Here is a 16,295-nt window from a genome sequence, read left to right as displayed (position 1 = left end):
CTCTGCTTAGGTCTCTGCCTCTCTGTGTCTCTCATGAATAAATAAAATCTTTAAAAAAAAAAAAAATTAGTGTCCTGACACCCAAAGGCAGCTATAAAAAAAGATGAAGGAAGCCCCTTGCTGAAATAATAAATGACAGTTTCTTTTTACACATTAAGTAAAAAGAACAGAACATTTAGCTTGCTAATGTTTGTGTTCCTAAAAGACATATTTGCCTGCACAAGACAAAAGTTCTAAAAAAATAAAAAATAAATGTTTCTTGGTTTCTACCAAGAAACATTCACTACTTCTATGGAATACTTAGGGAGTATCCAGGGAGGTAGGAAGGAAACTTTTTTTATCCTTTACCCTTTCATTCCTTTTCAATTTCATGATATAAATTTATCACCTCTTAAAAACAAAAACATTATGGATCCCTGGGTGGCGCAGCGGTTTGGCGCCTGCCTTTGGCCCAGGGCGCGATCCTGGAGACCCGGGATCGAATCCCACATCGGGCTCCCGGTGCATGGAGCCTGCTTCTTCCTCTGCCTGTGTCTCTGCCTCTCTCTCTCTCTCTCTCTCTGTGACTATCATAAATAAATAAAAATTTAAAAAAAAAAAAAACATTAAAATAATTTAAAAGTAAATACAACTTTTCTGTAAGTGTGGGGTTAGGAGAAAGCAATTTTCCTAAGTATGAGTTTTAATATATGCTAATAGACTACCAAAATGAGCTTAACATTTGTCATATAAAGCATTTAGGTCATTTCAAATGTGTCCTATTGTTACTACAAGGAATAGCTTTCTTTTCCCCTTTTGGATAAATTATTATTTTTTTAAAGATTCCATCCATCCATTCATCAGAGACAGAGAGAGAGGGGCACAGACATACGCAGAGGGAGAAGCAGGCTCCTTGAGGGAAGCCTGATGTGGGACTCGATCCCGGGACTCCAGGACCACGCCCTGAGAGGAAGGCAGAGACACTCATCTGCTGAGCCAACCAGGGGTGCCAAGGAACAGCTTTACATATAAACCTTTTTCACATTTCAAGAGTATTTATTTGAATTAGATTCTTGAAATTGGTATTAAACATTTCTGGCCCTTTGGATTTATTTTCTGATTGTTATCCTGATGGATTGGTGATACACATTACCAAAAAAGTTCACACAAAAGAGTGGCTATCTCACCAATGGACTTGCCAAAGCAGAGTTTTATCGTTATTTCTTAAATAAATTATTTATTTTTTAAAAGGTTTTATTTATTTGAGAGAATCAGAGAGAGAGAGAGAGAGAGAGAGCACGAGCAGGGTGAGAAGCAGACTCCCCACTGAGCAGAACCTGATGTAGGACTCAATCCCAGGACCCTGAGATCATGACCTGAGTCAAAGGCAGACACTTAACCGACTCAGCCACCCAGGCATCCCCTGGAGTATTATCTTTAAAAATAGAAAAATTTGGGACGCCTGGGTGGCTCAGTGGTTGGGTGTCTGCCTTCGGCTTAGGGCGTGATCCTGGGGTCCCAGGATCGAATCCCACATCGGCCTCCCTGCATGGAGCCTGCTTTTCCCTCTGCTTATGTCTGCCTCTTCTCTCTCTAATGAATAAATAAATAAAATCTTTTAAAATAAATAAATAAAAATTAAAAATAAAAAATAAAATAAAAATAGAAAAATTTAAGAAGTACTTTGATCTAAAAAAAAAAAGTACTTTGATCTGACGTAAAAACGTCAAATAGGTAAAAACCTATTTGAATTTATATTTGTTGGTACAGACATGAAAGACATTTTTGTATATTTCCATGCTACATGCAGTTGCTCTTCTGCCAACTAATTCACAGCTACAGCATTTTTTTGAGCTCTGCCTAAGAGCACAAAATTCTTAGCTTAATTGACTTCATTGCTTACTTTCAGAAGGCAAGATGGGTCCCCCAATCATCCGCGATAAGCCAACAGCATAATCACAAACATCCACGTACTCTTGAACTTCTCCCACACCTTCCACTAAGATTTTCCCCATCTCCAAAGACACCTAAAAAAGTACAAAAAAACAAGAAGCATTTTTGCAACGCAATTCATATTTTAAATACTAAGTTTATGGGGCAGGGTGGGTACCAAACAGTATTTCATGTTAATTTCATGAAGGGGTAAATTTCAGAGAGTCTGTTATATTAATTTAAAAACCCAAGATTTAAAAAAATAAAAATAAATAAAAATAAATAAAAACCCAAGATTTGTCTTTACTTTTCCTCTAAAGAGATGTTTTTTATAAATATTATGACTGTTCTCCTTAAGCATCACAATCTTACAATCTTAAACACAACAAGCCTTATTCCCCACTCAAAGGAACATGTATTTACTATCGAAATACGTTACCAAATTTCCTAGTATTTGGATCTTCTCCCTCAAAGCATCCCCAATCTGCCTCACTACTTCTCCTCGCTTCGGAGCAGGAACCTAAGAAGAAAATGGAATCTCAGTGTCTAATTCAAAGCGTAAACATGTCTGTAACACAACAGTAGACAATCGTGCTCTAAGAGAATTAAGTCCCAGCCCATCAGATGATTTTTTGATCACATCAAGACTGTGATTATAGCACGTCCCTAAAACTAATACCAGAGACCCAGGAAACATCATCCAGGTGACAGGTTCTTGGAAAGCAAGGGTCTGTGCCAAGGACAGAGAGAAATTCAGAGAATGAACACAATCTTTGCAAGGACTCTAGAAAAAGCTTAAGATACCTTAAATATCTGTAAACCTTTAAGATTTCCAGTGATGTTTTCTTATGTGTCAAAATGACTGCATGCCCAAATACTACTCAGCTGATGAAATGGCATTCCATAAGCCATTCAAATTATGACTTTTTTTTTCAAATTACGATTTACTCACTATTTTCTGAGCACCTAGTATGTAACAGGAATAATGCCAGGCACCTGGACTAAAATAAGGGAAGCATTCATGGAGCTAATAATCTTACTGAATCTTATTCTAAGCGCAATGGGAAGTCTTTAATGGTTTTCAAGGGGAAAATTATTTGCTTTACCTTCCCCCCCCCCCCAAAAAAAAACTGTTTTAATTAAGTAAGCTTTATGCCAACAAAGTGGGGCTTGAACTCAAGACCCCAAGATCAAGAGTCACATACTCTACTGAGCGAGCCATGCAGGTGCCCCACTTTGCCTTTTTAAGATCGCTGTTAGGGGGTACCTGGGTGGCTCAGTGGGTTGATTATCTGAGTCTGACTCCTTTTTTTTTTTTTAAGATTTTATTTATTCATTCATTAGAGACACACAGAGAGAGGCAGAGACATAGGCAGAGGGAGAAGCAGGCTCCCCCCGGAGAGCCTGATGCAGGACTTGATCCCAGGACCCTGGGATCACAACCTGAGTCAGAGGAAGATGCTCAACCATTGAGCCACCCAGGTGCCCCTGAGTCTGACTCTCAATTCCCACTCAGGTCATGGTCTCAGGGTTGTGGGATTGAGCCCTAAGTCAGGCTCCACACTCAGCACAGAATCTGCTTGTCCCTCTCCCTCTGCTCCCCAGCCCCTCTCTTTCTCTCTTTAAATAAAAATTTTAAAAAGAAAAATCAATGTGGGATAGATGGAACAGATACAGGAGGGGAAAAGTAGAAGATCAATTAAGAACACACTCTAGTAGCCTAGGCCAAAGATTATACTAACTTGATAGTAAAACTGGGGGCAGCCTGGGTGGCTCAGCAGTTTAGCGATGCCTTCAGCCCAGGGCCTGATCCTGGAGACCTGGGATCGAGTCCCAGGTCAGGCTCCCTGCATGGAGCCTGCTTCTCTCTCTGCCTCCCCCCCCCCCACCACCACACCTCTCTCTCTCTCTCTAATAAATAAATAAAATCTTAAAAAAAGAAAAAAGAAATATAAAACTGAAGCAAGGGAGACATAAAGTAGAATCAGGATTATTTAGGAAATAGAACAGACAGGACACACTAATGGAATAGGTGTGGGAAATGAGGGATGTAGAGCCATGGATGATGCCTAGATCTCTGGCTTGAACAGCTAGGTAGATGGAAGTACAATTCCCCAGATGAAGAAGACTCAGAAGTATCAAAGGTTGGGACACTTGGGTGGCTCAGTCAGTTGAGTGCCTCCGACTCAGGTCATGGTTCCAGAATCCTGGGATCAAGCCCCATATTGGGCTCCCTGCTGAGAGAGGAGTTGGCTTCTCCCTCTCCCTTTGCCCCTCCCCCCCCAACTCATGTTGGCTCACTCTCAAATAAATAAATAAACCTCTAAAAAAAAAAAAATAAGTGTCGGGTTTGTGAAGGTAAAGAGTACAGGTTGGGCCACGTGGAGTTTGAGACATGATTTACATATGGAGACATTACTTCCTCAATGTGACCATCACTCCTCTTCCCCCAGCTCTTCCCAATTAACTCTGGCTCTCCTTCAAAGGCAACTAAAAGGACCATTTTCCCCAGGCTGGCCCCAGTACTCCACTGGCTCCTCAGAGAGTGCTATCAAAGCTCTGTTCCAGGGTGGCTTCCCAGAGCCTGACCCAGAACTCAGGGCTCATCCTCACTCTCTTCTTTCCAAATAGATGGTGTTGTGATAGAGCTTTTCTGGAAAGTAACCCGGCATACTGTAACATTTAACCCATTCCTTCTCTTTGACTAGGTAATTCCATTTCTGGATATCAAGCAAATACACACGTTACAGACATACAGGTACAACACTTACTGCAGTGCTGTTTCTGGTGGAGAAAAACAAACCATCTTTATGTCTATCAACACAGGACTGGTTAATTACACAAAAGCTATAACACGGGATTATTTACACTCTACAAGGTAGACTTACAAGCAAAAACTTTCCAGAGTTGTAACAGAAAATAGCAAAATATGCATACAATAACTAAATTTTTGCTTATGTTTGAAGAAATACACAAGATGTTAAGAATGGTCATTTCTGGGGAATGGGATTTTTTTAGGTGGTGGGATGGAATTATAAGACTTTTGTTCCTCACATTTAATAAGTCTACAATATTTGCCTTTTTTTTTTTAAAAGACTTTATTTATTTATTCATGAGAGACACAGAGAGAGAGAGGCAGAGACACAGGCAGAGGGAGAAGCAGACTCCATGCAGGGAGCCCGACGTGGGACTCGATCCCGGGTCTCCAGGATCAGACCCTGGGCTGAAGGCAGGCACTAAACCGCTGAGCCACCCGGGCTGCCAATATTTGCCATTTTAACAATACATGCACTCTTTTGAAAATATCAAAAACTGATTGTTACATGAATCAGCACAGATCCTATACATTTCCTAAGCATGGAATGAGTTTACTACTGTTCCAAATGAATTTAGCCCACAGGTTTGTAAGTTTAGCAAACTGGTTAATTTCAACTCAGAATGTTCAATACACATAGCCCTTTACATCATATTCTTGTATATATTATTCAGTCTCTAACCAGTAATTATTGCACACTTCCTATAGTGCCAGATATTCTGTTCTTCCCCAGGGATACTAGAGAAGACAGCTACAATTCAAGCCCACCAGAACCAACACTCCAGGAGTGGTGAAGACAAGAAATAGGTGATTTCAGTCTCATGTGCTAAGTGCCAGGCTGGAGAAGCCAGACTGTACAAGGGGAGCAGCTAGCCGTGTTAATTTAGTGTTACTTGGGGTTAAGCAAGTAGGGAGGAAGGAGGCTTTCTGAAGAAGTTTAAAATTGAGACTGAAGACCTCAAGCATGATTGGTGTTTGCCAGGTAAAGAGGTAGAGAAGGTAGACAGAAATTATGGGCAACAGGACTGAGCACGTGCAAAGGCCAAAAAACAAAAGAGAATATGGGGACTTTTGAAAAATTTAAAGGGGTTAAAAGAGGCAGGGGAGAAAATTTGGAGTCACAGTGCAAAGGACCTTATAAAGAATCCTCCAAAAAATAGTGTGGAGGGTGCCTGAGTGGCTCAGGTGTCCTGGGATCAAGTCCCCCATTGGGCTCCCTGCTCCAGTGCAGAACCTGCTTCTCCCTCTCTCTCTACTGCTCTCCCTGCTTGTGCTCTGTCAAATAAATAAATTAATTAATTAATTAATTAATTAATTAAAAAAAAATAGTGGGGAAATCACTAGAGGGTATTAAAAGGTAGGGGGGAAAATCACAGTGCATTGTAAAATACCACTCCAGGGGCACCTGGCTGGCTCAGTCTACACAGCATGCAACTCTTGATCTTGAGGTTGGAGCTCACTTAAAACAATTGTATTAAAAAAAAAAAAAAAAAGCCCTCCAGTTGTGGTCTAGGAAATAGAACAGAGTGAGACAAGATTCACATAGGAAGACTATTAGGCAAGAAAAAGATGGTGACTTGTCCCAATTACAGAAATAGCAACAGAGATAACTGCAATTTAAAATATTCAAGACTTGGTAACTGACAATTGGTAATTGAGAGATCCTCAACCCTGGGTATATAGCAAAATCATCACCCATGAAACCTTTGAGCTGGATTCCATCCAAGACCATTCAAATGTGGCCTCTTCATTTTTGTTCTAGCCTCCCAATGATGGGACAGAGTAGCAAGAATTGAGAAAGCAGGATTGGGTCTGGGGAGAGGGAAATGGGGGCAGAGTGGGCAACATGATAACCCATCTCCCAGGTGAGCTTGACTGATCTCAGCATGACAGGTATATATAACCTCATGTCCTCCTGAGGTGGACAACAGGAGACCTCATCCCTGCACACTGTACCTGTGAAGTACATACTTAGAACGAGCATCCCCAACAGCCACAAGAAGGAATTATCAGCACTGAGGGAATTATTAGCTGAGCTTTTGGGGTAATAATACAAGGAAACCTGTGTTAAAGTGCTACCATGGGGATCCCTGGGTGGCGCAGCGGTTTGGCGCCTGCCTTTGGCCCAGGGCGCGATCCTGGAGACCCGGGATCGAATCCCACGTCGGGTTCCCGGTGCATGGAGCCTGCTTCTCCCTCTGCCTGTGTCTCTGCCTCTCTCCCTCTCTCTCTATGACTATCATAAATAAAGAAAAATTTAAAAAATATAATAAAAAAAAAAGTGCTACCATGTTAAACTTAAATATTTTTATTTATTTTTTTTTAAAGTTTAGGTTTTTTTTTTTTTTTTAATTTTTATTTATTTATTATAGTCACAGAGAGAGAGAGAGAGGCAGAGAAGCAGGCTTCATGCACCGGGAGCCCAACGTGGGATTCGATCCCGGGTCTCCAGGATCACGCCCTGTGGCAAAGGCAGGCGCCAAACCGCTGCGCCACCCAGGGATCCCCTTAAATATTTTTAAAAATTTATTCATGAAAGACAAAGGCAGAGACCTAGGCAGAGGGAAAAGCAGGCTCCCTGATGGAAGCCCAATGCAGGACTTGATCCCAGGACCCCGGGATCATGGCCTGAGCCAAAGGCAGACGCTCAACCACTGAGCCACCCAGGTGCCATTAGATGGATGGCTCTTATTATTTATTCTGGGTTCATGTGCTACCTCCTCAGAGATTCCTTCCCTGATCACCAAAGAGCTACCATATATTATAGAGCTTCCATGTAAATGTTATTCCTTTTTTCGGTTAGAGATGGTGCCTGTCATCACTCCAGCTCTTCCTCCCCAGAGATGGACAGGGGGAAAATGAAGACACACGTGGATGCAGAGGAGCATAAACAGGTGGCATTCTGGGCTGAAACCAGTTCCTGAGAGAGAGCAGCAGAGCCAGTAATCCCGACCAGGTTCTCTGTGGTCAGGTTTAGTTAGGAGAAAGAAATCAGCTATATATTTTTCACATAGGAAGCTTCCTATATTTTTATACTTTTTCCTTAAAGAAAAATGTTCCCTTTGAAAAATTTCAGGCCTTGGGATCCCTGGGTGGCGCAGCGGTTTAGCTCCTGCCTTTGGCCCAGGGCGCGATCCTGGAGACCCGGGATCGAATCCCATGTCGGGCTCCCTGCATGGAGCCTGCTTCTCCCTCTGCCTGTGTCTCTGCCTCTCTCTCTCTCTCTCTCTCTATCATGAATAAATAAATAAAATCTTAAAAAAAAAAATTTCAGGCCTCTCACAAAAGAAGTCAATGAAACAGTGGTTTGTCCTAACACAGGCGAGGCCATCCAAAACTATCAGGGGGAAGCAGAAGCAGCCCCACTGGAATTAAGGACCCAGGAGGGTTAAGTGTGTAGACCAGGAGGGGATGAGCTTTGCTCTCTCCTTGTGTGAGGCACCAGCAGCCTCTAAGTGACTGCCCCGTTGGCAGGAGCCCCAGATGCAGTTAGGAAAGGCTCTGCCACTACCCTCAACTTTGAACTCAATTGCTTAACTCAAATTCTAACAAGTGGGATCCCCAACCATCACCCAGGACAACAACCTGCTCCCACTTAGCAATGTCACTCTACTGGGAGATCTGAGCAGTCTGGGAAGTAGAAGCAAGCATGTTAGGTGCAGGGGCGGGCACTGTTCACTGAGAGAGGATGGCCATGTGAAACCCTAAACATGAAAATAGCAGTAACAAGAAGAGTACTGCACACTACTAAGGAAAGGTATCAGTGTCAGCTGCCAGCCCCTAGGGCACAGCCAAGACTGATTGATTATCTTATTTATTTATTCATGAGAGACACAGGAAGGCAGAGACACAGAGAGGGAGCAGCAGGCTCCCAGCAGGGCGTCAGACAAGACTGATTTAAAAGCCAGTCTAAAAAGAAAAAGAAAAAAAAAAAAAAGCCAGTTTAGGGGGATCCTTGGGTGGCTCAGCAGTTTAGCATCTGCCTTCAGCCCAGGGCATGATCCTGGAGTCCCGAGATCCAGTCCCACATCAGGCTCCCTGCATGAAGCCTGCTTCTTCCTCTGTGTCTCTGCCTCTGTGTCTCTCTCTCATGAATAAATAAATAAAATCTTAAAAAAAAAAAAAAAAAGTCAGTTTAGGAGTTTAGGAAAGACCCTGAATCACACACACCTGGGTAAATGCACACACACATACATACATGTTTCTGATCACGTTTTACTGGCATTCAAAACCCTATATGCAAACAGTGAATCCTAATGCAAATTATGGGCTTTAGTTAATAACAGTTGATCAGCATTGGCTCTCCAATTGTAAGCAATGTAGGGCACCAATGTAAGACAGTGGTTAAGGAAACGTGCAAAGTGTGATAAGAAGGACAGAACTCCCTGTTTTCCACTCATCTCTCTGCTGAATGGGCTCAGGCTAAGCCAGAATGTGCCACTTGGGCATTAAGCATTAGGATCATTCTGAGCTGAAGGCAACCAAGGCCCAACAGACTCAGGAAAAGCTTTTTACCTCTCCCTAACTGCCTGAAAGAAGGGGGTCTGTGCCAAGAAGCGAGTTCTTACCACAGATCGCTTTTATAAGGATGACCTACTGGCATGGCAGGGAACACATTTGTGTACCAAACATTTGCTCCTCTCACCTTCCTATGAACTGCCTTCCTCTCCAAGAAGCCCCAGAGCTCTGGATACATACAAGCTTAGATGTCTGGCTGCCCTTGGGTCTTGGATCTTTCCTCACTGCCACTCTTCCGTGCCCCACATGAGAAATTCAAATGTTTTTCTCTTGTTCATCTGTTTTATGTCAATTATTAAACCAGCTACAGAACTCGGAAGTGAAAAGCCAAAGTTTTTTTTCTCTCCTATAAACCTGAAACTACTCTAAAAAATTAAGTCTAATTTTTTTGGAATAGCTTATATATAGGAAAACAATTTTAAAATTACACAACTTTAGGCTGGTAGGCAATGCCACGATGGGTGTCAAAATTTTACACATGCCACGTATAATAACCACCAACTATGAAACAAAAAAGACTGGAAGGAAATGCACAAACTCCAACTCTAATAACCATTCTCTATAAAAGAAGATATAAGGGGATCCAATGTGATTATATTAGTGTCTCATCCAATTCTTATTAAAGAATATACATTACTCTTGGGTGGCTCAGCATTTTAGTGCCTGCCTTCCGCCCAGGGCATGATCGTGGAGTCCTGTGATCGAGTCCCACATCAGGCTCCCTGCATGGAGTCTCTCTCTCTCTGTGTCTCTCATGAATAAATATTTTTTTTAAAAAAAGAATATAGGATCCCTGGGTGGCGCAGCGATTTGGCGCCTGCCTTTGGCTCAGGGCATGATCCTGGAGACCCGGGATCGAATCCCACGTCGGGCTCCCGGTGCATGGAGCCTGCTTCTCCCTCTGCCTGTGTCTCTGCCTCTCTTTCTGTGTGACTATCATAAATAATAAATAAAAATTGAAAAAAAAATAAAATAAAAAAGAATATATATTAATCTTTCTTAAAGATTTTAGTTGAGAGAGAGTGAGAGAGAGAGCGCATGAGCAGGCGGGAAGGGCAGAGGGAGAAGTAGATCCACCGCTGAGCAGGGATTCCCAATGCCTAGGACCCTGAGATCATGACATGAGCCAAAGGCAGACACTTAACCAACTGAGCTACCCAGGCACCCTGTGTTAATTTTTTTTAAAGGTTTTATATATTTATTTGAGAGAGTGCATGATGGGGTGGTAGGAGAAACAGAGGAAGCAGCAGATCCCTGCTAAGCAGGGAGCCAACCCCGAGATCATGACCTGAGATCACAACCCGAGCAGAAGGTAGCCACTTAACTGACGGAGCCACCCAGGTACCCCAAATATGTATTACACTTTTAGGATAAAAAAAAAAACAAAAATTATTTTGCAAACAATAAATGACACTGCTTTGGACACTTTTCTCTACGTAGAGTGAACTTTACTTATTATACCATATACTTTTGGAAGTGGTGTTTTAACACTCAAGGATATTTTTCATTGTGCATAATGGAACCCTACACCAACAATCAGGCTTAAAGTACAGGAAAGATGTTTGCACAGAGGCGGTCCCTCAGCTGACAACTAAGGTACATTCAACTCAGGGCTCTCTGGGAGAGCCTGCCCCTGTCCAATTCACCCTAGCATTCTTTGATTCAGAAAAAAACATTGACTCAGCAGTCTGGAAACCAGTAACACGTGGTTCTGTGGCCCTGGTAAGACGTCCGCAAAGGCCAGGTTCTGCAGCTAGCAATTCCAAGGATTAATTCATTTAATGCTCACCATAACCCCAGGGGGCAGGCAGGCCATCTCCTCTATTTACAAGACAGAGCACACAGAAGGGAAGTAATTTACCCAAGGGTAGAACTGGGTTAAACAGTCCAGGATGTTCCTCTAGCCTCAGGCCTATAATCTTCAGTGATAGATAGAATGGAATATTCAGAGTGGGGGAGGGAAGAAGGGAAATGCGGGCTACCCCATTTCTTCCCTCTCTTCTCTTCCAGAGCCTGGCCCTCACCTAGTGACAGCTCCCTGTGGCCCAGCTCAGCTCCAGTCACAGCTCCTACAGAAGATCACATTACCCCAGGTGGAGACAGAAGAAGGAGGCACCACCCACTCTAACGCCAGATCAGACAGCAGGAACTCAAGCCCCTGCCCTTTGAACTAGGGCTATCCACCTACTGCTGAGATGCTCCCACCCCTCACCCCTACATACAGTTGGCTAGAAGGAGATGGGAGAAGCAGCAAAATGGGGTTTCTAGCACACACAGTCCTTTCTTTTAGTCCAATTAGAAACTTACTTCAAAAAAAAAAAAAAGAAAGAAAGAAACTTACTTCAACTAGAAAATAGTGTTCAGAGCATACAGTTGGCTAGAAGGAGATGGGAGAAGCAGCAAAATGGGGTTTCTAGCATACACAGTCCTTTCTTTTAGTCCAATTAGAAACTTACTTCAACTGGAAAATAGTGTTCAGAGCTGAGGTTTATGCTTCTTCAAAGACTTTTAATCCACTTAAAATCACCCATTAATTGAAAGCCAAATATGGAAAATGCACTATCCTAGGGCTACGGCTCAGAGATTATCATAGCTCCAAGCAACTCCCCTTGCAGGGGAGCACTGACTGCTCTTGTAAAATTTTTCTCTATCTCCCTTGCAATTACCATAGGTCACCATGCTGTGACCTTCGCACTCACCTCTGCCCAGACTTTCCAGGCTTCCCTGGCTTTCTTCACTGTTTCTTCATAGTCAGCCACACTGGCCTAAAGTAGGAATTAGACGGGAGACAAAGAAAAATAATGGGAAGGGATGATCCCCTCTGAGAACAAACGAGATTTGTGGAAAAGAATGGGAGTATCTCCAGGTGACCGTCGGATTCGTAGTTTCTAGAATGATTTTCACAGCCTATGCCTTCATAGACTGTGAACTCGGTAAGACAGCTTAGAATCCGGCTGTGCTTCTTAAACGTTGCTTCTAGAAGCAAGCTCCATCAGCCTCATCTGGGGACAATACCTGAGACGTTAGAAAATCAGAACCCTGGGCTCCAACCCAGACTTCACAGGTTAGAATAGAATCTTCATTCAAAAACAGGTGATTCAGAGATATGGCCTTAAATGGAGCCCCCCTCCCAATGACTTTTCTGTCACCTTTTTTAGAGCACCCAAACCCAAAGACTGGGCAGTCTCCGAGACATTCTTAAATGTCACATGAAAACGAAACACTTTATTCTTGGACTGTGAGACTCCATACTGCTTTTCATCACTGGCACAAGTGGGCAGTTTGTATTAACAAGACAAAAAAAACTTACCTGTCGGACTCTTGCTATCGGTTCGTTGTTAGCCGGACAATAGGTCGTGATAACCTTCAAACAAAAAGAAAATGCCATCTATAGAAAATGTAATCCCTTCCAAACAGGGGGAACAGACCAAAAAACAGGGGACGGTAAAGGAGGAAGAAAAAAAACTTAAGACACCGTATCCAAACTTGGAATTTTTACATTAGCTTCTATTACAAATAGGTCACTTAGAGAGTGGTCTTTCATTTCTGACCTAAACATTCAGAACCACTTTTTGCAAAACACAGTCTTGCCAACTAAATATGGGGCGTGGGAGCAAAAGTCTAATATAACCCATTACGTCGCCTCTTTCTCCATTCATAAGAGACTAAACTGAAGAGTTTCACTTAATCTTCTCTTACTCTGTCCTAGTCAGAAGGTGAAGAAGAGTGGACAACTCTGTATCTCGACACAAGCTGCAGAGATTAGAAAGGAAAAAAATCAAGGCGTCGCTAAAAAAATTTTCAGGAGGAAGTATTTTATCCAGGACCCTAATGATAAAATGCCACAGGAAAAACAGGATCAAACTGCCAACAGAAGGGGAGGGTAATTTGGAGAATAACTGCAAACACCTACATCTCCCACAGTCAGCAATAACCTGGAGGAACAAGTGTTTCTTCTAACAAGGCAAGTTCGGTGTATGCAACAAACTTTGTGGCGTGTTATGTAACCTTTTCTTTTTCTTTTTTTATGTAACATCTTCTTATAAAAGCTTTCTCAGTCATGCAGCTCCCCCAAAAACCTTACCTTTCCATCCTATTCCCTAATAAAACATTGCACTGAGCTTTCTCTGCGTGCCAGTCATGCTGTCTGGCTCTGGAAATAAACGCTGAAAATCCTGTCCTCAAGGAAGCTCGGAGCCCAGCAGATTTAACTGGATGTCAGCGAGTCCCGGCTTGCGAACTCCAACAGCAAGGACAGTGTAACACTAAGAACACTGCCTGCGGCGCACGTGACATCAGAAGAGCCGGAGTCCAGCACAAAATTGAGGCAATTTCCCAAGGCTAAGCCTGTAGCCTGTCTCCCACCCACCGCGCAACGCCGCCATAGGCTGTAAGCGCGTGCGGGAGTTCAAGCCCCACCAGCTCCACGGCACGGATTGTCCAGAACACACAAAGGCCTCACGATCTGGGCGTATTCCGCAAGGCCCCTCACGTGCGCATGTTCACTCCGGGGCCTCAGACCTGCCCACCCCGCACCGCGGTCCCAGCAGCGGGAGGGGGCGGCAGTGCCCGCGCGGCCTCCGGGAGCGCAGGAGCCCGCACGGATCTCCAGGGCGCCCGCATACCTCTCCGCGGCCTCCCCAGCTGCCATTATACACGCCCTCGTTTTCCTCGCGGAGCCCCAGCTCCTTCAGCCAAGCATACTGGGCCTGATTGATGAGCAGAGTGGACATGAAGGCAGCGGGTCTGTGGCGAGCGCCCGAGAGCTTGCCTCCCCCTGCAACGCGCACACACAGCTGGCGGGGAACGCGCCACATGCTGGGCCCGGGGCACGCGCGGCGCGCCCGCGCCCCGGGACTGCAGAAATAGCGCCCCGCCCCCCTCCCGGGAGAGCGCATTGGGCAGGCCGGGCCCCGCCCCCCGAGCACGCCCCCCGCCCCCGCCCGGGTCTTCCGGGGGCGCGCAGAGCTCGAGCTCGCCCTCGCCGGGAGCGGGGCGGGTGCGCTGGGAGCCAGCGGGAGGGCGGCTGCCGTCTGCTGAGGGACGCCGCGAACCGCGGCTCCGGCTGGAGGCTCCTTGCAGCCTAATACCGGCTCTAAAGTACCCAGGCTTAGAGCAGGGCTCCCGGGCTGCCTCGTGCGAGTGCTCACCTTTCCGTCATTCCATCGCGTTATGCACACATTCTGGTTCGGTGGCTCGGGCCTGGGGTCTGAGAATGGCCCTTTACTACCAGCTCCCAAGTGATGATGACGCGGCTCTTTAACGAGGAGCAGCCGAAGGCCGCTTCCTGGTGGAGGGGGGATAGGGTTGTTTTCAGTGCTTTGTTAAGCTACGATTTCGGTGAGATGCCTGGGCGGCTCCGCGGTTGAGCGGCGGCCTTTGGCCCAGGGCGCGGTCCCGGGATCCAGCCCCACATCAGGTTCCTTGCAGGGCGCCTGCTTCTCCCTCTGCCTGTGTCCCTGCCTCTCTCTCTCTCTCTCTCTGTGTGTGTCTCTCATGAATAAATAAATAAAATCTTTTTTAAAAATTACAATTTTGAGTTTTCTGATTAATGAAAAATGTTAAATGATGATACTTCCTTCTAAATTTCCTGCCAGGGATCCCTGGGTGGCGCAGCGGTTTGGCGCTTGCCTTTGGCCCAGGGCGCGATCCTGGAGACCCGGGATCGAATCCCACGTCGGGCTCCCGGTGCATGGAGCCTGCTTCTCCCTCTGCCTCTCTCTCTCTCTCTCTGTGACTATCATAAATAATAAAAATTAAAAAATAAATAAATAAATTTCCTGCCAGAGTATATCCTTGCTTTTGAAGAATAAATACAGTTTTGATCAATTCCCTTCATTTTCCATGTCTTTGATTTTTCCTGCCATAGCATTTTCACTCCCTCCCCCCTCACCACCGCCACCAGGCGTAACCATCCCATCTCCCATCTTGTTCCACAGTAACTAGGCCTACACTATATAAGGGAAATATTAACATCTCTAGCAGAATGACTTGGACGTAAGTTAAAAATATATATGCACTCTTGGGGGCGCCTGGGTGGTTGAGTTGTTAAGTATCCTACTCTTAATTTCAGCTCAGGTCTTCAGCTCAGAGTCCTGAAATCCAGCTCTGCCTTGGGCTCCCCTGCTCAGTATGAAGTCTTCTGACATTCTCTCCCCCTGCCCCTCTCCCTACTTTCTCTTCATCAAAATAAATAAATAAATAAATTATATATATATATATATATATATATATATATACACATATATATATACACACACACATACTCTTGCGGTGCCTGAGTGGCTCAGTCAGTTGAGCATCCAACTCTCCATTTTGCCTTAGTTCTCTGAGCCCTGAGATCTACCCCCATGTGGGGCTGCCCACTGTGTGTGTGTTGGGGGGAGTGGATAGGGAGTCAGCTTTGATTTTCTCTCTCCCTCTGCCCCTCCCCCCCAAGTGCACAAGTGTGCGCTCTCTCCCTTTCTCTCAAATAAATAAATCTTTAAAAATATATATGTATACACACTCTTGGGACTCCTGGGTGGCACAGTTGGTTGAGCCTCAGACTCTTGGTTTTGGGATCCAGAACTGTGCGACGGGTCCCCATGTCTGGCTCTGCACATAATGTGAGGTCTGCTTGAGACTCACTCTCCCTCTCCCTCTGCCTCTCCTCAGCCCCCTCAAATAAATTAATCTTCAAAAAATACATATATACGCCACTCTCGAAGCAACTGAGTTCATAGGTCTCTCAGTGATTTCCAGCATACCTTCTGAAAATGTTTCTCCTGCTAGTGGCCTTCCACAATGCAGCCAGACATACTAAGTTACTATGCAAAGCCTGTTTTCTTCCCACTGTTTTTGCCCTTTGCTATTCTCTCAACCTGTGAAACTCTTCCTTCCACCTCTGCATTCAAGTTAAAGCTTTATCTGTTCCATCTTTATGGCTCAAATGATTTAACAAATACTCTGGCATGTATCAAACACCTACCAGAAACTATAGTAAGTGCTGGATATACAGGAACGATGCTTTTGTTTATAAATATTAAATTTTTACCTGTTCATCTTTGCA

At 44.5% G+C, this 16,295-nt stretch overlaps 1 protein-coding gene across 1 annotated transcript in view; it reads right to left on the bottom strand.

Annotated features, from left to right (window-relative positions):
• ALDH7A1 (aldehyde dehydrogenase 7 family member A1) overlaps positions 1-14,092 on the bottom strand; it is a 47,124-nt gene extending 33,032 nt beyond the window's left edge. The window contains exons 1-5 of the mRNA XM_041762175.1: positions 13,870-14,092; positions 12,555-12,608; positions 11,944-12,009; positions 2,351-2,431; positions 1,883-2,006 (exon numbers count right to left, since the gene is read on the bottom strand). Coding sequence (XP_041618109.1) covers positions 1,883-2,006; positions 2,351-2,431; positions 11,944-12,009; positions 12,555-12,608; positions 13,870-14,061 — 517 coding nt within the window. The 5' untranslated portion in view covers positions 14,062-14,092. The remainder of the gene's footprint in view (positions 1-1,882; positions 2,007-2,350; positions 2,432-11,943; positions 12,010-12,554; positions 12,609-13,869) is intronic.
• Between the last annotated feature and the right edge of the window lie 2,203 nt (positions 14,093-16,295).

The sequence above is a fragment of the Vulpes lagopus genome, chromosome 7 (genome assembly GCF_018345385.1).
Source record: "Vulpes lagopus strain Blue_001 chromosome 7, ASM1834538v1, whole genome shotgun sequence".
Taxonomy (NCBI): Eukaryota; Metazoa; Chordata; class Mammalia; order Carnivora; family Canidae; genus Vulpes; species Vulpes lagopus.
The sequence above is the reverse complement of the archived record's forward strand: the minus strand, read 5'-3'. Positions and strand labels throughout refer to the sequence as shown.